Source organism: Euprymna scolopes, chromosome 21 (assembly GCF_053919585.1).
Source record: "Euprymna scolopes isolate OS-2025 chromosome 21, ASM5391958v1, whole genome shotgun sequence".
Taxonomy (NCBI): domain Eukaryota; kingdom Metazoa; phylum Mollusca; class Cephalopoda; order Sepiida; family Sepiolidae; genus Euprymna; species Euprymna scolopes.
The window spans coordinates 123,493,538-123,518,165 of record NC_136502.1 but is presented as its reverse complement, the minus strand read 5'-3'; the positions used below and the strand labels follow the sequence as shown (position 1 = coordinate 123,518,165).

Below are 24,628 nucleotides of genomic sequence, written 5' to 3'. Positions count from 1 at the left end.
GAACAATATGAAAATATATCACTTTAAAGAAAGTCAGGGTTTTTTTGCAAAACGTTTTTTTTAAAATTATTTTCTAATTAATTTTTTAAAGATTTAAAACTTCTAAAATATTTTTAGCTTTTTTTAAATTAAATAAAACAAAATACAAATATAGCCTCGTTGTTAACAACTGAGTGTTCTTGACTGTTTTTATGTTGCGTTTTAATTAAAATACTAAAATAAAATAAATACTGTTTGAAGTTTTTACTGTTTATACAATTTTAGTTGTTTTTTTTAATCATGTTTTTGAAAACTCTCCTTAGTTAATTGTTTTATAATTAATTTTTTTAAGGACTAAAAACTTTAAAATATTTAAAAAAAAATTTTTCATTAAAAAAACTTTAAAATATTAAAAGAATTTTTTTTTTGATTGAGAAAAACATTATGAAAATATAATCTGAGTTTGTCTTGCTGTTGTTTGCTAAAAAATCTTTTGAAAAATAAACAAGTGTTATTTTTTCTAAACTGAAGAGTCGAGATTTGGATAAAAAGATATTTACTAAAAAACATTTACTATAAAAACAAAAACATAAAAATATTTACTATGAAAAAACATTTACTATGAAAAAACATTTAATATGAAAAAGCATTTACTATGAAAAAGCACTTACACTATAAAACATTTACTATAAAAATTACTATAAAAACATTCACTATAAAACCCCCCAAAACATTGAAAAACATTTCCTATAGAAAACCATCTACTATAAAAGCATTTACTATTAAAAAAAACATTTATTATAAAGCAAATTACTATACCTTACCCCCCCCCCCAAAAAAAAAAAAAAAAAAACTAGAAAAACATTTACGATTAAAAACAAAAAACAAAACATATTTTATTCTTTTATGTATGATTTATATTTTAGTGAATATTCTCCTTGAGTTTGCAAAATAAAAATTTGTTTATTTGTTACAAAGATTTTTAACGAAAAAAAAAAAGCAAAGAACAAAACAGCAGGCGAAATTTGTCGTGCCTTAATATATCCTGCCTTAATTTGTCGTGCCTAAATTTCGAATAGAGAATTAGCCAGACCAGTTGTCGTCCTTTGTCCTCCATTTGTTGTCACTTAATTTGTCGCACATAGTAAAGCCGACAGACTGACAGCGCCTTATATGTAAATATTTACATAGAAATATTTACATAGTAATATTAGGGCGTATCTAAATAAAGTTGCGTCCATTTAATAATAAAAAAAATAAAAACAACATAAAATCATTTTTTGTCCCATTATATTGTTTGACGTCATATCCGGATTTTTTGATTCAATTATTAAAACAAAAAAGGAAGTTTATTTTAATTTCATTAAAAATCCTTACCTTATTTCCATACTTGTTTTTCAAGTAAACATTTTTAATGTTTTCTTTTCTTTTGTCATTTACAGTTTTGTGAACACATCATATCCAATAAAGACCTGGGCTCCGTAAGTAAAATATAGTTTTACTAGCATGGCCTGTGGAAATTCCACGAAATAAGAAAAATATTTAATCAACTTTGACAAAGCTGATATAAAACACATAAAAACCAATAACGTGCAGCAAATATGAGTTGAATAACATTTCTATGAAAATAGTGTATTTTAAATAAATGAAATAAATAAATAAAAAAGCACTAACAAATACTCAGAAAGTAATATTGTGCTACATAGTTCAATACAAATAATAAAATGATATTAGAAGAGACAATATGCCTCTTGGCAGACAATCTTCTTTGTTGCCCTGTTTTTTTCAAATGTTCCTTTTTTTACGTAACATTCTGTTGGTTTCCTTCTTTGGTAAAGAACTGCTGTACATCGGAATTACTAAGAGTTCCTTTCTCACACCATTAAAACAATGGTCATATATTGTTATTGTAATGATATTCGAAAACGAGTCTATATCAAGGGGAGGCCACTTTCATATTTTTATCTAGGGTTACCAAATTGGCATTTTTAATGCGATATTTCATGAATTTGGCCTTTTATGAAGCAGTTTGGCCTTGAAAAATTATATTTGACTATTTTCAATGAGTAAAGTATGAACTAACCATGAAAGGAACAATTAAAAGCAAGTTTGATATTCCCAACAATACAAACAGGGGTGAAATAATAAATGTATTACAAATAAATTGTAACCAAAGGCAAGATAAACTACTTGGGCATATTTTACAATAGACAACAAACCGAAAAGTGGTCATAAACAAATATATAACTAAGAAATGTTACCAAAGGCAAGATTAGTTACTCTTCTACCTACCTGAATAAATTTGTTAGTTTTTTTACTTATTTTAAAGCGTTTATTAAGTATGAAACGCAAATAGTGCCGAACGTTTAAGGTAAAACTTTATACGTTGTTTTAAAAAATGCTTTACGCCTAGTGCATCGTCGTTGGTCCGAATATGCAACAGGTTATTTGTGTAATGAAAGAAGATATGCTCTACGCTAAATAAAACTAAGTTAACATCACATGATTGATTGAAAAATATGTCAATACTACCATTAGAGGCAGGATAGGATTTTTATGCATAAGTCTGACGAATCCTAGTGTGCATGAAATGCGGAATATTCTGCGTAGTTTAATCGCCATATATATTTTATAACTTACTACTTAGCTCTACCTATGTATTGGGCACTGTTGAAGTACATACTTAAAGTTTACGCATAAATTTATACTTTCATATATTTATTTATGTGATTAAATGAAGTAGTCATATATATATATATATATATATATATATATATATATATATATATATAGCCATCCACATACATACATATATATATATATATAGTCATATATGTATATATATATATATATACATATATAGTCATCCACATACAATACTGTTTCGCTGTTTCACAGCTCATCAGTGCGGCTAGACAGGTAACTACTTCAAGCCAAGATTGAAACCCGACCGCCTGTATGACAGTCAAGGCTCCTAACCATTACGCTAGTCGGCGGCTGCTGAGTAAGTCATGAATAAACGATGTTTTGACATCGTCCGAACTACCTAAGCTCGATTTGTTTACACAAAAAGCATCGCTTTATATGCTAATGATAATTTGTGCATCACTTCTCAATATGCTCAACTCAAGATGAGGAGCATTATATATATATATATATATATATATATATATATATATATATATATATATATATATATATATATATATATATTCACTGATTGATATAATAATTAAGTGATTGATTTTGCACTACGAAACAGATACTGTAAAGAATTGTAAAAGTCAACTGACTTAAAGAAATAAATTATAAGATGGTCAACATCATGAATTTTGGAATATAGTTTTTTGTCATTTATTCACTATATTGCTCTGTAATTACATTGGACTTCTTAAATAAGGATTGACATATATTATAAGAAACTATATTTCTAGAGAAATATATATATATATATATATATATATATATATATTCCAGGTAAAAATTAAGAATAATTGAATTTCAACAAGGCTCGTTGATAGTGCTCAATAAAAGAGAACAAAGTATAGTTTTTCTTTTTCTTTCTGTAAATACAGTCATATCTTGCTACGATTTGCAGATCATTTCGATCATAATTTATCTCATCAGACAACAAAATTAAAAAATTTAAAAGGTTCAAGACCATTTTCAATTTTAGAGGAGAGAAAATTTACTTTGCCATGCCTGACGTGAGGCAAGGTTAATGTTCTTATTCAATTATTATTAAATTAAATTTAAATCCATAAGACCATTAGCCTTGCCTCACCTCAGTCATGGCAAAGTATATGATCGAAATGGTCTGCACATCATAGCAAGATATGACTGTATTTACATAAAAAAAATAAAAAGTATATATATATATATATATATATATTTTTTTTTTTTTTATTCCTATATAATGTTATATGCTATATATCTTATAATTCAATGGTTTTGGTTAGCATTAAGTTTTTTTTTTTTTTTTTTTTTTTTAATTATTATTATTATTATTATTATTATTATTATTATTATTATTATTATTATTATTATTATTATTATTATTATTATTATTATTATTATTATTATTATTATTATTATTATTATTATTATTATTATTATTATTATTATTATTATTATTATTATTATTATTATTATTATTATTATTATTATTATTATTATTATTATTATTATTATTATTATTATTATTATAATAATAATAATAATAATAATAATAATAATAATAATAATAATAATAATAATAATAATAATAATAATAATAATAATAATAATAATAATAATAATAATAATAATAATAATAATAATAATAATAATAATAATAATAATAATAATAATAATAATAATAATAATAATAATAATAATAATAATAATAATAATAATAATAATAATAATAATAATAATAATAATAATAATAATAATAATAATAATAATAATAATAATAATAATAATAATAATAATAATAATAATAATAATAATAATAATAATAATAATAATAATAATAATAATAATAATAATAATAATAATAATAATAATAATAATAATAATAATAATAATAATAATAATAATAATAATAATAATAATAATAATAATAATAATAATAATAATAATAATAATAATAATAATAATAATAATAATAATTGACTCACAAGGAGCTTTAACACAGGTCATCAAATATCTCTCCTTGAAACCGGCCTGTGGTGTTCCCTGGAAGCTGAGTGAAAACAAGTCTCTCCAGATTTCCAGTACTCTCCATCCTTTTCGATAGTATTTGCAAATAAATTTGCATTATCGCAACAACTGCTTGCCATTGATTTCTCGTTGGCAGTGGCTATCGGTATTCACTGGAATTTGAGTGGCAATAAGCCTACTCAAGGTCCCAGTTCTCTTTGTACTTATCCAGCAGAGATCTGGTCAGTCTTTTCTCCTCGGTCTTTCCTTGCTCCTTGACTCTACTTGGTTGTTTGGTCTCTTTTTTTTTTTTGAAGGAGGTGGGGTAATGTGTTAATGCGGTGGGCTTATTATTATTATTATTATTATTATTATTATTATTATTATTATTATTATTATTATTATTATCATTATTTACTTATATAGATAGATACATACATATACAGATAGATATATATTAGTGAAATAATATCTGAATTGTATCTAAATTTTGTTATTAAAGAAATGGAATTTTAATCAGTAACATTTTTTGATCTACGAAACAGCTACATGATAAACAGCTTATAATTCTCGTATTCCATTTCATAATTTAAGATTAGATTGTTTATGTTAAATGGTATAATCCGGTTTTGTAACTGTGAATTGCAAGTGTTAAGTCTGCGATATGTTTAACTTGGTTATTATCCCTAGGAATTTGAACTGCAATTATCTTTCTTCGTTTATAACTTTGAACTTAAAGATTTTTTAAAATTATGCAAAAATGTTTGTTTTTTTATCTAATTTTTATTTCTTGTTTTCTTTTTCAGCTTAATACAACAGTTCATGTAAGTATTTGCGAATGACAATTTGCTTTAAAAATTCATTTACTTTCATTCTGTTCAGTCATTTTGCTTCTTGACATAAAACTATTTCTTATCCAAATTCTTTGATCGTAAATAAAATACATTTCTAAATGGATGAATGCATTAAATAAAAATCGATTTTTATTCCCAAAACCAGTAGGGGCTTTGACCGGTCGTAACATACGCTTAAATATATTTTAATTCATGCAGATTTCGTATTTATTATTACAGAGTCAATTCTGTATTTAATATTATATTGTACCTTCAGTCTGTAGTGGAATGGGGTCAAAAATGCTGCCAAAACAAAGCTGGTTTCCTTTAATAATTACATGAAACCTTACCAACCACCAATAGCTATGGCTGGCGATACTTTACCTGAAAGTACTTCGTTCAAGCTCCTTGGCTTAACATTCACAGGAAACATGAGTTGGAATAGATACATCGAGATCATTGCTAAGGCTGCTGCAAAGAAGGTGGGCTCTCTCTATCATGCTAGAAAGTTATTTACGCTTGAAAGTACGCTGCACCTCTATTCGTCCATGTATTGAGTACTGCTGTCACATTTGGGCATCTGTCTCTCGCTCTTGGACAGGGTCCAAAAGAGAGTCGCCAACCTAACAGGTCCAAAACTGTCATCTAAACTTCAGTCCCTGTCTCATCGACGAAATGTTGCATCCATCTGCCCGTTTTACAATTATTTTAATGGTGGATGCTCTGACGAACTACAAGCCCTTTGTACCCCCTCGATGTAAATACCCCCGACAAACCTGACAAGCAGCAAAATCCCACCCCTTCACAGTTCAGATCCCTAGATGTAAGAAAGCCTTTTACTCTAGTAGCTTTTTCTCCAGAACTGCAGGACATTGGAATTCTCTTCCGGTTTCCTGCTTCTCCAACTGTACTGACATGTGGAAGTTCAAGTGCAATGTTAACAAACATGTTGCTGCCCAACTTCCCACATAGTACCCCTGTAGCTCATGTCCCTGATAGTAGCCCCCTACATGAAAGTGGCAATGTGCCTTGTTTTGGGGTGAAAATGTAATAAAAAACAAACTAATATATAACTACTGATTTCAAAAGTTAAAAAAATGACTTTGTTGTTATCAGCTAGAATCTAAACCAAAACATTTAGCCCTCGAGCCGCGTTTCCTACTGTTTGAGCTATCGACAGACAGATAAGAAATATTTAAAATGAAACCACTTCAACTATGAATGAATTTGCACATGCGCAAAAGTAATAGAAATGTGTCGATAAATTGAAATAAGTAGACACTCTAAAACATCCACACAAACGTACTGTACTTACAATAACCCTTATCCATGAGTGGCTTCCGGGCCTTAATAAGTGGTGATCACCTTGTAAAAAAAAAAAATGAACATTATGAACCATTCTTGGTGTATGATTACTATTTTCTGTTAATTTCAGTTTTATGTGATGAATAGTTTAAGAGTTTATCGGTTAAATATTTAGACACACATACATCTACTGTTTTATTTCCATAGATAAAAATAATAAAATTAATTTTGGAAATGACGATTATAGTTTGTATTACTTTCGATTATTCAGAATACTGTTCTCCATGTTAATGTTATTTTTACAACGTTTCGATCGATGTACTCTCCCGCCTTCTTCAGGTGGTTCTTATCACAATAGTATTTAGCACAAAGGATATATGAGGTGCCTTCAATAAGTTTCCAGACATTTTTTTTTGGTACAGGCATTTAAAATTATTGTAGACGCTTGAAAATTCAGTATGTTATTGCTATACATCTTATGGGATGACTGACCAATTTTAATGATTCAAATGAACAGCTAAGCAGGAATTAAAATACATGCTACTAAAGCCTGATTGTCATAGCTTGTAAATTTCAAAATGCAATCTAAATGTGAGAACATTTTAGAAAAATGATATGCAATAAAATTCTATTTTAATCTAAAAAAAAAATACCACAGAAACGTGTGGAATGCTTCAAACTGCTTTTGGATCATCTTGCATGAATCGAGCATCAATTCTTGAGGCATAAGAGATTCAAGGAAGGCATATATTACGATCGAGTTAGGAATCTGTTTTATAATTGATGGTGGGTGGTTGGACTTAGGGTTTACGTATATTGGAGTAGCGTTATCTTTTAAGTAGGGTTCGTATGTGTTTTTATCTAAAGTTTAACGTGACGTCCAGGAAGTTTGTTGTTTTTATGTTAGCTGATACGTCTGCTTTTAGGCCTAATTTTTTCATTTCCTTGTGTATGATTTTCTTAAAGTTATCTCCTTTGATTTTGTTGGAGTCTTTTATTATAGCTAGTCCATCATCTCTATATAGGCCGATATCCGTAGTATCAAATATGCTTGTGAGGGTATATAGAATGAAAAATCCCACAAGATCTGATGCCTCTGCAGAATCCCTGGCGCCCATCGCCAAATCAAACGAATTTGTCATTTTAGTTTTTATCCACTGGTTATTGTTATTTATTAGAACTGATTTTCTACATTTTTGAATGATATTGATTTCTTCCGAGGATATATCAGTGTATGCCTCGGCAAATTCTAGGGCAATGTTAAAAAGTTCTTCGGATATCGAGGGATAGAAGTCTATGATGTCGAACTATATAAACGTACATTTATCTTTGTTTTCTATATTTTTAAACCAGGTGATTGCTTCGGCAGTATTTGCCCACTGGTTTAGTTCTAGGTCTTGTTTGATTTGTTTGTTTATTCTAGAAAGTATTATTTTGCTAATTCTATCTATTTCTGGTTTAGTTGGATTTATCAAGCGGGTGCTGGGATTATTATTAAAGTCCCATTTGTGGTCTTTAAGCAGAATGTATGCCTCTCTAGGTTTCAATTTGCTAACTTTATCGCTAATTTTTAATTTATCGGTGAATTGTTTACTTTCAGTATTTATTATATCTATGTAGTCACATTCGTTTGCATCTAGTTTTTTGTAGTTTTTTGTAATGTTTGAAAAGGTTCGCATAAAATAGGCGAAACTTAGAGCTTCCAGGTCTTTCGTTTCTATCTTCAGTTTTAAAACCATATCGTCGGACTTTTGTCCCCTTTTTATTATCATATATATATATATATATATATATATATATATATATATATAGAGAGAGAGAGAGAGAGAAAATAAAAAAGGAACAAACCGTATTATGTGTTCACCAACGTTTCGTCTTTATTTCGAGACTTCCTTCCAGAGGAAGTCTCGAAATAAAGACGAAACGTTGGTGAACACATAATACGGTTTGTTCCTTTTTTATTTTTTTTTAATTTTTTTTATTTTCTCTATTTTGTCGGAATACTATTTCCATTATTTTCATCATATATATATATATATATATATATATATATATATATATATATATATATATATATATGAATGATGAGAACAAGGAAAATAGTATTCCAACGAGATAGAAACAAACCAAGTCACACGTCCATCAACGTTTCGTCTTTATTATAAGACTTCTTCTGGATGAAATCTTACAATAAAGACGAAACGTTGATGTGCATGTGACTTGTTTTTTTTTTTTTTATCTCTCTCTGTCTATATACAGTGCTGCCAAAAAGAAAGTCTGCACCTGTTTTCTTTTTTCAAAAACCACAAATTTAAGCTAAATTAAATGTAACTATTTAAACAATCTATACCTCATTTGATTCGCCTTTTATTCCTCTATAATTTTACTTGTTCATATTTGACTTTTAATTGAAATATTCTAGTATTCACATCAATTTAAAAAATTAACTACAAATCGAGAAGGCAAAAAGAAACTCTGCAGCCAAAAATAAGCTTAAAATATCAACCTTTTAAGCAACAAACCATCTCTAATTATAATTGTTGTTCCAGATTATACAACGTAACATTTAATCCATATGCCTCGACTTTCTCGTGATCGTCAGGAGTTCATTAATCTCTACCTTTCTGGTTTATCCAATGGAGAAATCAGCCGCAGATTGAAATGTGATGAGAAAGTGGTACGAATGACTGCAAAAGCACCAAAACACTGGCAGTGTTCGTGATGAACCTAAATCTGGTCGTCCTAGAGTTACTTATTGCAGGGAAGACAATGATATCAAGATCCGCAGCCTCAGAAAATAGATTGTATCGGCTCCCTAAATCCAACAATAGTGTAATCTTGTTAAAAAGTGCTCTTTTTCTACAGTTAGGAACAGATTGAAGTAATTGAATTTGCGAGGATATGTTCCAAGACGCAAGCCAATGCTTTCTGTAAATAACAGAAAGCATCATCTGGACTTCATCAGATGCAAAGAAGATCATGACTCTTCATATTGGTGAAAAGTGTTTTTTAGCGACGGCAGCAAGTTTAATAGGTTGGGCAATGATGGTAAGAGGTACGTCCGTCGAAGGAAGGATGAAGAATTTAATCCTAGGTGCACAGTTTCAATTCTGCAAGGTTCAGTTTTAGTGTGCGGCTTTATTAGTGTCAATGGTCCATTGCTTGTAAGGTTGAATTAATTCGACCAAGTACAATAATACGTTGACTGAGAATGTTCTACCTTACTTTGCTTGGAATTTGGATGATAATCTCATCTTCATGCAAGATAATGCTCCCATTCCCCCAGCTGGCAATGTCAAGAAGTACCTTGAAGAACATGATATTCCGTGTTTGGATTGGCCTGCACAATCTGCAGACCTCAATCCTAGCGAAAACATATGCCATTACATCAAGAAACAGCTTCGCAATGATAAAATTTCAAATCTGCAAGAACTTTGAAGAAAAATTAAAGAGAAGTGGGATGCCCTTTCACCGAAGTATTGCCGAAGACTAATTCAAGAGAATTGTCCAAAATTTGCAGTCTGTCAAATTGCAGAAGGACTATGCTATTAAATATTTACTAGATTATTGTGTTCCTGTTGTATTTGTGTTGCATTAATTTCCTAAAGCTACATTTAAATAACAATTTTCCATTGTATGGAATTTCTTTTTGTCTTCTCGAGTTGAAGTTAATTTTTAAAATTGACGTGAACACGGGGATACTTAAACGTCAAACATAAAATTATAAAGGAATAAAAGGTTATTTAAAAGATTTAACTTAAATTTGCAGTTTTTGAAAAAGAATGACAAGTGTGGACTTTATTTTTGGCCGCACTATATATATATATATATATATATATCTATAGTAATTTATAAAATATATATGGCGATTAAGCTACACTGAATATTCTGCGTTTCATCCAACTATAGGATTCGTCAGGCTTATGCGCATAGACTATTATTCTAATCTCCTTTAAATTATATATATATATATATATATATCTATATATATATATATCTATATATATATATATCTATCTATATATCTATATATCTATATCTATATCTATATATCTATCTATATATATATATCTATATATATATAGATCTATCTATATATATATATCTATCTATCTATATATATATATCTATATATATCGTCTGCATACTGTAGCTCCATAATGGATATGGTGTTCGTTCGACCTTGGCCTAAATCTGTTGATGTTAAAAAGTCGCCCGTCAGTTCTGTACATAATCCGAACTCCATGGGGAAGATGTTTGTCCGTGAGATGGAGGATAGCAGTAATGAAGATGGAGAACAGGGTTGGGGCAATGACACATCCCTGTTTCACTCCCGTGTCAACCCTGAAGGGCTCTGTTTCATCTCCACTACTACTGAGGACTGTAGTTGACATATTGTCATGTAGCAGTCTCAGTACCCGAATGTACCTCTCTGGGCATCCAAACCTTGCAAGAACCAGCCAAAGGGCTTGACGGTTCACAGTCAAAGGCTTTAGTAAGGTCTATAAAAGCCATGTATAATGGTAAATTTTGCTCCCTGCACTTTTCTTGGAGTTGACGAGCAGTGAAGATCATGTCCATCGTGCCTCTATTTGGTCGAAAGCCACTTTGGGACTCGGGAAGGATGGTTTCTGCAAGGGGTGTAAGCCTGTTGGCCAAAACCCGAGCTAGGGCTTTCCCTGTGGTAGCCCGCTCAGAAGAGGACCTACAGTGTACACTGGTTGCCTTCACGAGGGCGTACAAACAGCTAGGACTAACAATTAATATAAAAAAAAAACCCAAATCCTCCATCAATCACCACCAAACAGTACTCCAGTCTCACCCCCAAACATCTTCATCGACAACGCTAGACTGAAAAATGTGGACCACTTTCCATACCTAGGCAGCATCCTATCATCAAAAGCCAACATAGATGATGAAATACAACACCGTCTCAGCTGTGCCAGTGGGGCTTTCTCAAGGCTAAGGAAGAGAGTATTTTAGAACCGTGACCTTCTGACAAAGACCAAAATCATGGTATATAAAGCTGTCTTGCTGCCCACTCTTCTCTATGGATCAGAGACCTGGACCACATACAGGAGGCACGTAAAAACCCTGGAGACGTACCACCAAAGATGCCTCCGAAAAATCCTCAGAATTAGTTGGAAGGACCGACGCACCAACACCAGCGTCCTGAGTGAGGCTGACATTCCCACTATCACCGCTACTGTTGCTCAACGCCAGCTCAGATGGACTGGTCATGTTGTCCGAATGCCGGATCTCCGCCTCCAAAACAGATTTTCTACTCTCAGCTTGTTGAGGGAAAGCGTGCCCAGGGTGGCCAAAAGATGAGGTATAAGGACAACATCAAAGTAAATCTAAAGCGGTTTCACATGGACCTTGAGACATGGGAGGACGTGGCTGGGAGCAGGTTGGCATGGAGGAGCTCTGTCCACGAAGGTGCTGCGCTTTATAGTAGTGACCTAAATCAAGATGCTGAGGATAAACGCAAGCACAGAAAGGACAGATTATCAACCAGACACACCCAACCCCACCCCACCACCACTACCTTTATCTGCCCAAATTGCACAAAGACAAATTGGGTCTAGGATTGGGCTCTATGCTCACCTGAGGACCCACAGAAGCCACAACGGAGGACAGTCTTACTCGGACACGAGTGACCGCCGATGATGATGATGATGATATATATATATATATCTATATATATATCTATATATATCTATCTATATATACATATATCTATATATATATATCTATATATACATATATACATATACATCTATATACATCTATATATATATATATATATATATATATATATATATATATATAAGAGCAAATAATTAATAAAACATGTTAAAAAACACTTTGAAAAAGAGTTAAAAACATATTTAATTTGAAAAGGAAACACTAAATAAGTGGATAGTCCTTAATCCGCAGCGTTTCGAAGAAATACTTTCTTCTCATCAGAGGGTAGGAATTAGCAAAATGCGGGATCGAATTTTGCTTGCAAAAGTATTTGATGAAACAACAAGTAAGTCAAAGATCTTACTTGATAACAAAAAGTGAAGCAGGGGGAATAGGGCGAAGAAAATTTATATATATATATATATATATATATATATATATATATATATAAATTTAAATATATTGATAAAATAAGCTCCAAACCAATATTTTTAAAAGATTTCAATACAAAGAAATTTCTAAATAAAATTTATGTGAACGTTAAAACAATATTCACAAATCAACCAATCTTTCTGTGGTGACAAATTATATGGGATCGTAAAATACTGGCTTGCTTTACAGCTCAGTAGATATCCGTTAGCACAAAAACACTAATTTGGATAGGTTAATGCTTACATAAATTACACACGTTTCGTTTAATAATGATTAATATAATAAAAATAATTAAAAAAAAAAAATTATCCAGCAGATTTAGCAAAGATGGCAGCCGATCAACTGACCTTAATTAAACGTGTCCATTATTGTCTAGACGGTTATCTTCCCTTACTCCAATGCATTTGCCGAGTGCGTTAGAATTTTAAGGCTTTATCCATTCATACGCCATACGTTATCTTTATTTGTTTATTTTTAATTATAGTAATCATTATTGAAGCTCTGACGAGTCGTATTACCGTTGAAAGTTTGGTCGATCCGCATAGGGTTTGTCTAATGCTTATATAATTTTATTTATAAAAGCTTTACCCACGTATTTAGCGCATAGTATTCCCGAAGTGGTCACCCATCTGGTACTGGCCAGGCTCATTCTTGCTTCGGCGATCAAAAAAACGTGATTATGCTACACACACACACACACACACACACACACACACACACACACACACACACACACACACACACACATATATTTATGAGATTACTTCACTGGGCTGATCATGTCTCCAATCTCAATGAGATGATCTCGTCAGAGAAACCATCAACTCTGTTCTTTCTCTTAACTTAAAACGTGGCTCAGTATGATTGACTGATTCTGTGTTCAACAATGTACGGTGTTTGCTGTTGGAACTGTGACTGGTTGTCGATAGTGTCAACGTTGGCTATGGATCACTGGGCTTGGTTAATTTTCGTGTGAGATGCGATGAATTCATTGGAAGGAGCCAGCTTAATGCACACATATATTTGCAAAACTTAAACTGAGTAGCCATGATCAGCGAATCTTACCTGGGATTCGAATTCTATGTTATTTTGAATATTTGCTCAGGGTTTACTTTGAAGAATCTGTATTTAATTTGAATTCACTAAATAATTATTTCAATAACGGAAAATCAAGCAAAATTTAATTTCACAAATAACGCAAATTTTGTACCAAGTGTAAAACGGAAACTCAGGGATCAATTTATGCCGAGTAAAAAATCGGAAAAATAATAAAAAACCGTTCATAATTCATTTTGATAAGGATATTCTATCTTGAAATATTAAAGATATAGTAATATTTTGATTATTTTATTTAAGATTTTCAAAATAATATTTTGATAATTGTTTCAAATATCCTGACAAACTCATTGTATAGAAAAACTGAATACACCTAAGGGTGGTGTCTACTAAGTATTTAAACTTTTACTTTCTCTCTCTGTCTGCCTGTCTCTCTCTCCATATATATATATATATATATATATATATATATATATATATATATATATATATATATATATATCATATGTATTGTGTGACATTGAATTTTTTATTTTTCAGAAAACTGCATTGTGGGCCCTCCAAGATGCTCTTACTCTAGAGAAACTAGTCACAGACATGTTAACAAGAATTATAAACGATGATGACCATCAGGTAAGTGTAGAACTTTTACCCTTTCTTTATTTCATGTATTTATTTTTTTTTATGTTGTTCATATTTATTGAGGAAATGCAGAGTAATCTCCCCTTTTATATTGTTCATATCTATTGAGGAAATGCAGGGTGACCTCCCCTTTTTAATAAAATTCATGACCATTTCGGAAACCCAACCATTTTTGGTACAAATAAATTTCAGATCATGATTGACTTGTCCATCAAGTTTCTGTTTTAAATATCCAACAGCCTTTGCTTTATCTCTGGAGATGATATTGGTCAAATGGTTAATGACACAGACTGACGACTTGGATGTCTCAAGTTCGAATCTAGTTCGTTCTACAAAGTCGCTTTCACTTGGCGACCTTCAAGTGGTGTCTCCTGTAAGTACCCGATGTCTTTTTAAAAAGAATTCTAACTAGAAAGATATCGGGGAAATCAAATACCAACAATAGAATCGCTTAATTCATATGATGATGATCTCACGTTATTTGCGATAGTATCACTAAAAGAAAGTGTACCATTAATTTTTGTATACTTTACATAAGCGAATGCAGAGATCAGAGGCCGCCATGTTGAGAAGTGGTTAGTTAACTGGTAGATTCCACTCTACTCTGAAATGTGAATATTTTTTTTTCCTTATCAGTGTCTTCTACTAAGGTTGTTATGAATTCCATAGTCATAATGGATGGTGCATAACTTATTTCCAACTGTTCTTTCCGGTATATGTTTTCAGGACTTACGACTGCATTTGATATTCAACTTTTGACAGTTAGTCCAGTGGAAATATTTACACATCTATTCTGGAATGGCCCACACTTTATATGACTCGTTGGAATGATTTACTGGAAACTTTGGCGATCGTATCATCAGTAGGAAGTGTCATAATGAAGAGGCTTCACACTCACCGGATCTTACCCCCCCCTCGGATTTCTATCAACATAATCTACAGACTACTCGTAGACTGAAAAGTTTCATCAAATTCAAAATCAGGGCAATACCAAAATAGGAGTATGTCAGGCAATATGGTTTCAAGCCAGGGAGGGTCACGCGTTCCTATCAGGGATTAATACCTTTTACCTGGTTAACCTGTTTCACACATCAGTAGATTTTGTTTGCAAACAAAACTAACGCAAATTCGATAGAGAAGTATCCTGTGGCGAAAAAGAGGATATGTCTGTCGGTTTGTCCGTCACACTTAAAAGTTTGAAATAGCATCGTTAGAGGCATTCATTAATCTCTGTCCATAGTCGATCTGTTAGCGCACTCAGGTTAAAAGTACAGAATAGTTAACGTTCTTCCACAAACCAACAATACATAATCAACACGAAATGCCTTCAAATAAAATTCTCTTCCGAATCAGCATGTTTTTAACGTGTGGACATCATGTATAAAATGTTTTCGACTTTTAAAAAATTCTTACAGATCGATTACACACTTCAAAAATGAAACAAGTTCTGCAAATGTGTTTCGTTTATGAATTCTCAAGTGTTAACTATTCTGTGCTTTTGACATTCACAAAAATAGTATAAGTGAAATTTAAGCAAGTTCAGTAGAGAATTTCATTCTGATGCGTTTTATATAAATTATATGTTGTTTTTTTTTATTTTCAAGTGATCGAATGTTAACTGTTTCGTAATTTTACCGCAAATTTAATGTGACGAAAATACGTAAGGAGGATATAAAAACTTAAAGATTTTAAATGAAGTTTTTGTTTATTCTTTACTAGCAGGCCGCCTGGCATTGCCCGGTCGTAAAATATGCATAAATATTAGATTTTAATTCATACAGAAACTGAAATATGTGCATCCGAGTATTATGTTTTTTCTAAACTGTTCATTTCTTGTAAGTAAAAAAAAGAAAAAAATACTCGAGCAGAGATCGAAACCAAAACCTAAAGATGGTGAATCAAGGACGATAACCATTACACCAGCATGACACAGTCCTCATGAAGTGTTTTTAAACTACTTATTCTTAACATAAGTAATTTGTAAGGTGAACTGTTCACGTATGCACATTCGTAAAACAGTAAGCAAACTTATAGAAATCTGATGACTCCCACATTTTTAAAATTTTTACTCCTTAGCAGCCCTTTTTTCAGATAAAAACGGATTAAAAGGTTTTCAACATGTTTGAATATCCTATATGCCAAATTGTAATACTGTAGATTAAAAAATCGTTGAGTATATAGGTTGAGAATTGTCTTCACACACACACGTTCTCATTTTTATAAATATATAGATAGAATAGTATTGTTACCCAGTCATCTATGATTCACGAAATCTGTCCCAGAAGGAGGCAAATGAAAGCTGTATTAGAGCTTTTATTTATGTGAGTGATCCCGGGGTACTAGCAGATGACTTTTTTTTAAAAACGATTTGTTTGCTGATACAAAATACGTGTAGGAAAAAAAAACAATTTTGGGAACATTAATGATGTTGTTTTCTGAATAGGATTGTTGTGTGTTATCTAACCATGTTTTGTCTTCGAAGTGACCTTAAGGTCAAGACCGAGATTTGGTGTGTGTGGGAAACCAGGAAATGGAAGAGTTTTCTTTCTGTCGGGGGGAAATCACCTAATTAATATGCATAAGTGATGTGGCCAATTAGCCAATCAAGGAGAATCAGAGTATGGGGTAATAAACAGGGATTGGTTGGATGAGAAATCCAGATCAGCCAAACCTCACCCACACCTTCCTTTAAAAGGAGCTGCAGAGAAGTTTTGAGTCACAGTTGGGAGTTCACAGTTACATTTGGCAGTTGCAGTTGGGTCTGCCACAACCTCACGTCAAGCATCCCCCGTTCACTGACTGACCGGCAGGTAGGAAAGCAAGATTCATTAAGGCATTTGTTGTAAAGTTTGGAGAGAACTGGAGCTACTTCAGCTGAGCACTTTTATAATAGCACAGCCGGGATGAGATCAGATTTCTTATGATAGCATGCACCTGAGAAGGGGTGATTTTCAGATCGTCTAGTGTGGCATCTGTCCGCAAAGGAAAGTCAGGCAGGGTTGGTTGGCAGGGTCCAGTGTGGAGTTGGAGGCAAACCGACTAGCAAGCATGTTAGCCTTCTTGATTGCAGAGCCAACAACCTCATGATTGTTTGAATCAGAACCACCTAGAACTAGACTTTTGTGCCGGTGAACACTACGATTTTCCTCGTATTATATCTTTTACTGGAGGAGGCATAAATAAATTCTAGAGATTACCAAGACAAAGAGATGTAGCATTGAGTTGATGAAACAGTGGATGGAGCTTGGCTGACAGTGCAGAATGTATTAGTTGGAGACATGTCTTTTGGACCTTTGAATAAGGTCCCCAAAACACGATTCCAATCTAATAGATTCCACACTGTCAGCCAAGTTCCACAGAGAGAGGGACTTGGGGTTGATGCACAAGCACAGATGTGACAACAATATTTGATGCATACACAAATGTTTTTTTTGAGATTCAGGATACTGGCAAGTGTGAGAAGCTTTCTAGCATGATTGAGGGAGCCAACCCTCTTTGCAGCAGCCTTGACAATGTCTCCTATGTATTTGTTCGAATTCATATTGCCTTTGAGTGTTAAGTTGAGAAGTTTGAACGATTAACTCTAAGGTAGGTGAGAAGGTTTCTGGTAATTGCTAAAGGAAGCAAGACCAGTCTTAGTAGCATTAAATATAATCGTCCATTTACATCCTTATTCCACTACAGACTTAAGTCTGTAGAAGTCGATTAAATTCACAAGAACATTGCAATTCAACATAAACTCACAAAGATATCGCGGTTTAATGATTATGATTCGGTTTATGTTTCATTCAAGAGATGTTTAATAATTTTATAGATAAACAGCTTTATGTTTATCAAATAAAGGATGGGTTTTTAACATATGATTTTTTTCCTCGAAATTGCTCGAGACAAGGCATAAAGCCACTTAACGTAAGGAACTAACAAGAACAAAAGAAGATCATCGCAAAGACAGAAGACGTCTATTGATCTTAGTCTTGAAAAGGTTGAAAGTAGAACAAAAACAGTGAGCAGGAAAAGAGTCCAGAAACCTGCACTCATTTGAAAGAAGCTATTGGAATAGGAAGCTGTATTACAATGACATATCAAAACAGCGAATGGATGGAGACCACTAGACCAACGAGTCAAACGAGCTGAAACAAAGGAAGCATGAAATAGATCAGACAATTCTGAAGAACACATGACATAATAGTATTCGTAGAAAAGACTGAGACTAGCAACATCACGTCTGTGATAATTTAAAGTGAAATGATCGGGTTCTTTTATAAAGAAAATAGAAACGCTTTGAAAGCATGTATCCTTAATTTATTGTAAGGAATTGTTTATAATTAAAATATGATAATTGTTTTATAATTTAAAAATAGACACATTTCGATCACTCCGTTCAGTCTCGAAAAACAAAGGATACCCCCTGTAGGGTCAGTAGTGCGTAAAATTGTGAGGCAAGGGTTGTGCAATCTCCAATCACACCTGTCCTGAATCGGCACTGTTTGAGTCCAGTGGCAAGGAAAAGTCCAAGACGACTGGAAACAATGCCGAGATAAGCAGAGAGCACATACAGCACCTGGAAGTCCCAAATGGTCACCAATTTAGTGCTGACCCAGTTTAATGTTACTTAACTTCGGTGATCCAGCGGGAACCGGTGTGTCAACGTGATTATGCCGTACGTTTGGTATGTTTAAAAATGGTATAAAACCAGTGGTGAACACACATTTTCAGCATGAGAACTACTTATGACATGACTAAGTCGAAATGATCTACCACCTAAAAAATACAAAACACATTATTTATAAATATATTGTGAATTATTTTATATGTACAGTATATGCATGTGTACGTTGCATTACTGCATCAACCCATATTGCACAGTGCAACGCTGTACATTTTTGTCATTATTTTACACTGATGACTTGAATTAGATGGAATCAGTCAGTTCGGAAAGTTGCTGTTAATAGCTTCAAACTGACATCCAGATGCTCATCAGTCATGGTGGAACTGTATTTGGATTTAATGATCTTCATGTAGGAAAATGGTGGACTCAGATAAATAACTAGAGCCAAATAATACAGTCCAGAGGCTAGCACATGATGTTGGGGTACTTGTCCTCTGTGAGTTCCAGAATTGTCCATGAGCTGAATGTTGACTTATATTGTCAGAATTTCATTCCTTCAGAAAAAATTTAAATAAAACAAAAGAGTTCAGGTGAAACAGTGTTGCAAGTTCCGATGCGAGTGAACTCAGCATCTTCTTAGAAAGAGCAACACATGAATGTAGTGATTAGCTCAAGTAAAGAAAGGTCTTTAAAGCATTTGTCGAACTCTGATGGACAATTGCGAATTTGTTTCATCTAGCGTGTACTCTCATGCTGCGCACATGACTGCTCTTGTGTCTCCTCCAGCTCTGTCATGATGTGTTGAAAGTTTGCCAGGGCCAACATATTTTTCAAGACCATGCAATCTACTCACAATGTCTCCGTTATCAACCAGTCGATCGCAATCGATGTAGTGGGCACCTCAGTATTAAACTAATCAAAGCCATGTGATCCGGTTCGATTTGATTCAGGGGTCCTAGTGCTGGCAGTAATTTTTTTATTGAAAGTTAAATGTGTATATGTTATAGTATCATATTGTGAGGTTATATATATAACGAGTGTATATATATATATGTGCGTTCATGCACGTCTAGTCCAGATAAATATATGTGTGTATGAAACTGATGTTCGTGCATCATCTAGTGTTTATAAAAGTTTGTTGTGTGTGTATGTGTGTGTGTGTGTTTACACATATTCAAACAGAGTTCACGTAACATGGAGAAGGTAACAGTCTTTCTCTTTCTTTATATCGTCCCAATGCTGAATGCTTCCACGACTAACAAAGTCAACCTCTTCTCATGGACGGTCAATTCCATTGTTTATAAAATTAAATTACTTAATCTATTTCATTACATAAATATCTCTGTAATATTTTATTCATAAAAATTCCTAAATCCAAATTAAAATTACACCGTTTGATTTTTAACATAAATATTAGCATTCCTTTCTTTCAAAACATTCTCTCTGCATATCTTTTTGTACATAGCTGTTAACAAATCAATAATAATAATAATAATCGTTCAGACATTTAGCATTGCACGCCACAGCATAACACAGATTATAGCCAAAAGGACCAATATAACATTAGGTCCATCTCCGATGGTTTGAACATGCAGCTTGTCGACCAGAAGGGGAGCTAATCGAATATGATAAAAAAAGGACAAACTAAAGGGAACACGAGTCTTGTGATATCCGCAATTAAACACAAGGCCCATTTTCTACTCTCTGTTATATTCCTTAGCGATATCTCTTGCTGATTGTAGTTACAAAAGGGTTGCTATGTCATAGTATCACATGCATACCGATGAGTCAGAACATTTCTTTAAACTAAAAATGCAGAGGAGCTGCACGTTTTCTTGTTAGAAAAAAGACTCTTAAAAAAAAAGAAAGAAAAACAATGCCAAAAACAGAATGAGGTTAATCAAAAGACGACCACATGCTCATACGAATTACGTTTTTTTTTTTTTATCGTGTTTGACTTTAATTTATAACAACGTTTGTTTCTTTTTATAGTTGAGTCATTTCATTGAACACGAATATTTGGACGAACAAATTAATACAATAAAACGACTCGGTTCTTTCATCGGTCAATTGGAGAAGTTTTCGGATAGCGAATATGCCGTTGGTCAGTACGTCTTCGACCAGCGACTTGCCAAGAATACCCAGAACACATTCCAGATGAACCAGAAACAGGCGAGCAAAGCGGACGTCTCTAGCCATTACCAGTGGGACCGAAAAGCTGAAAATTATGATTCGCTTTATATCCCATGAAAAATAGAAAGCTGAATAAAAAATCTCATAGATTACTGCAAATCGTGTTTTTTTTTCTTTATATATATATATATATATATATATATATATATAAAAGTCTAAAATTACGCTTTAAGAAAGTATTTTGCTTATAAAATTAAAGTCACCAATTTATTTTAATACATAAACATGTCAACCGTTTCTTCTTTTATTACCAGGAAACGTTGGTTGGAAAACTAGTAAAATATATGGGGGACCCGTTGTGCAGTTTAGTTACCCGTTGTATTGTTAGGAAATAGGTCGAACATAAGAAAGAAATATAGTAAATCATATTGTAGACACATTTTACCGGAAGTGAGGGTCAGCTGATCGGATCTGCGTGTGAGTCACGTGATCAGGTTAGCTGGAGTCATTAAATTGGGTTTTGTAGGTAAAGAAGAGCAGATGGCTTAACAGGTCGTCCCCTCCCCTTCACTGAGGGGGGGGACGCTGACGTGTGTGAAAATAAGACCTTTAGAACCACGCAAGCAAAGATATTCACTTTCCATTCTTCTGCGATCAACACCTGGAAGGTGAAATAAAAACTATATAAAACGAGTCATCGTCTTGGAGTGAATGAATATTCGTCCAAAACAGGTTTCCAGTCTCCCCTCCAAGGACAAGATGAATACCAGGTTGACAAGATCAACGACGCATGAAGGTATGCCCAAAATACATGTAACACACACACACACACACACACACACACACACACACACACACACACACACACACACACACACACACACACACACACACACACACACACAACTGCATATGAACAATTAGATATGAATATATCACAAATAGACAGCAACATTTAGACGATCATAAAGCGGTGCCCCTTCTATGATACCAACAATACAACAGTATTGCTGCATCCCCTCTTTGTAGACTGAGTGTAGGATCCGATTATGTATCGATGATAGGATGATGTATCGTTATTTTCATGGAAAGTGTTTGACTGAGCTTCAATCTATGGTCCCCCCTCGCCAAACTTTCACAAGAAACACTCGTCTAGCTGTAAACACTATCAATAATTCCCCCCACTCTTTATCTGTGCCTAAACCTAAACGTAGATTCCATGAACAAAGCTTCTTTTTTAGAACTGCACGCCTGTGGAATTGTCTTCCGTTTTCCTGCTTTCCGGCTGACTACAATATGATTGTGTTCAAGTCTAACGTAAATAAGTTCTTGATGAGCCGTTCCATATAAGTTATCAAATTTACCAAATTTTCATTACTAACGATTACTATATTGTCCAATTTTTACTGTACACTCTTTAACCCTTATCCTTGAGTGGCCTCTTGACCCTGATAATGTGGTGACTCTTTATCTGTGCCTAAACCTAAACGTAGATTCCATGAACAAAGCTTCTTTCTTAGAACTGCACGCCTGTGGAATTGTCTTCCGTTTTCCTGCTTTCCGGCTGACTACAATATGATTGTGTTCAAGTCTAACGTAAATAAGTTCTTGATGAGCCGTTCCATATAAGTTATCAAATTTACCAAATTTTCATTACTAACGATTACTATATTGTCCAATTTTTACTGTACACTCTTTAACCCTTATCCTTGAGTGGCCTCTTGACCTTGATAATGTGGTGATGCCTTTGTAAAAAAAAAAAAAAAAAAAAAATTACTGGCATAGGCTGCGTGTTCGATAAGTTGAATAATTGGAGGTCGTCGTTTGCAGATCGTACAGTATAGTGAAAAAATGCCAATCAACAATAAGGGCACGTGTTACGAGCACATTAAAGGCATTGAAATGAAGCACGCTGAAACAGGATCATATATTTATATATCCGCTAGACTTTGGAATTCCATTCCAGGTCCCTGTTTTCCCAACTGTACTGACATGCAGAAGTTCAAGTGTAACGTGAACGAACACCTTGCTGCCCAACTCCCTGCATAGTAACCCAGTAGCTGTTGCCCCTGATAGTAGCCCCCTGCACAAAAGTGGCAATGGTCCTTGTTTGGGGTGAAAATGTAATAAAAAAAAATATGTACAAGGAATATTTATTTACATAAAAAGGTTACGAACGTTACAGAGTGTTTGTGTGTTTATAAACTAGCATGTATGTAGATAAACGTTCGTTGCTTGTATGCGTGTGTGAATGTAGGCAAGAGTTCGTCGTAACATACGTTACAGTTTATTGTGTATGTAAGAGTTTCTTTATACGAGTTTCATTCTTATTTTGAGAAAGGTAAACGTCCTGTCGAGGCGTCAACGTCATTTGTGTGCCACTCACATTTGAGGTTTGAATTGAAGGAAAACACAGGTTGTCAGCTCGATGTCTGGAGTGGGGAAAGAAAGAAGGAGAGAAAATGGAAGAGGAAATGGAGAGCGCCACCTGTTGGGCAAAGCGGAGATTACCACAAGGGCGACAACCTATGCGTTGTTTAAAAGGTGTATGTATGGATGTGTGTGCGGTTTGCTTAAATGCATGTTAGATTAAAAATGAATGTTCCTATAAATATATAGTAAACGAATAGTATCTTATTTAATAGGAAACTAGAAGCTTATACTGACTAATAGCTGAGTCATCCTGGTTCATAGCTCCACAATCATTCACGATGTTAACAAAATCCTTAGTTGAACACCTGCTCCTTAAAAGAAACCAACGTCGACATCAGAATCAACTGACTCAAAAAGTCATCGCATATTGACTCATACGAATGTTGTATTTGATTTTTTAATTTATAATAACGTTTATTTCTTTTTCAGTTAAGTCATTACATCGAACACGAATATTTGGACGAACAGATTAACACAATAAAACGACTCGGTTCTTTCATTGGTCAATTGGAGAAGTTTTCCGATAGCGGATACGCCGTTGGTCAGTATGTCTTCGATAGGGTGCTTGGCGAGTATGTCCAGAGAACGTTCCTGATGAACCAAAAACGCGCGAGCAACGCGGATGTCGCCAGCCATTACCAGTGGGACCGACAAGCTGAAAATTACGATTCGCTTTATGCCGTATAAAATATAACACCTGAATAATAAAAATAAAAATAATAGAAATAAAAAAAAATCACTGATTTCTAGAAAATTGTATTTTTCATTTTCTTTATAAAAAATACCGATTATAATTTATTTTAACTTCTATCCTATTGTAAAAACGCATGCGCTC

At 33.2% G+C, this 24,628-nt stretch overlaps 1 protein-coding gene across 3 annotated transcripts in view; it reads left to right on the top strand.

Moving 5' to 3' along the window:
- LOC145242694 (soma ferritin-like) overlaps window positions 1-24,628 on the top strand; it is a 48,008-nt gene that overhangs the window by 22,540 nt on the left and 840 nt on the right. Inside the window, exons 5-8 of one of the 3 annotated variants that reach the window (XM_080105825.1) lie at window positions 1,422-1,460; window positions 5,469-5,486; window positions 14,517-14,609; window positions 24,223-24,547. In XM_080105825.1, coding sequence (XP_079961951.1) covers window positions 1,422-1,460; window positions 5,469-5,486; window positions 14,517-14,609; window positions 24,223-24,480 — 408 coding nt within the window. In that variant the 3' untranslated portion in view covers window positions 24,481-24,547. Of the gene's footprint in view, window positions 1-1,421; window positions 1,461-5,468; window positions 5,487-14,516; window positions 14,610-21,219; window positions 21,520-24,222; window positions 24,548-24,628 lie in introns of those variants that run through there. The other 2 variants (XM_080105824.1, XM_080105826.1) reach the window with 2 other exon arrangements.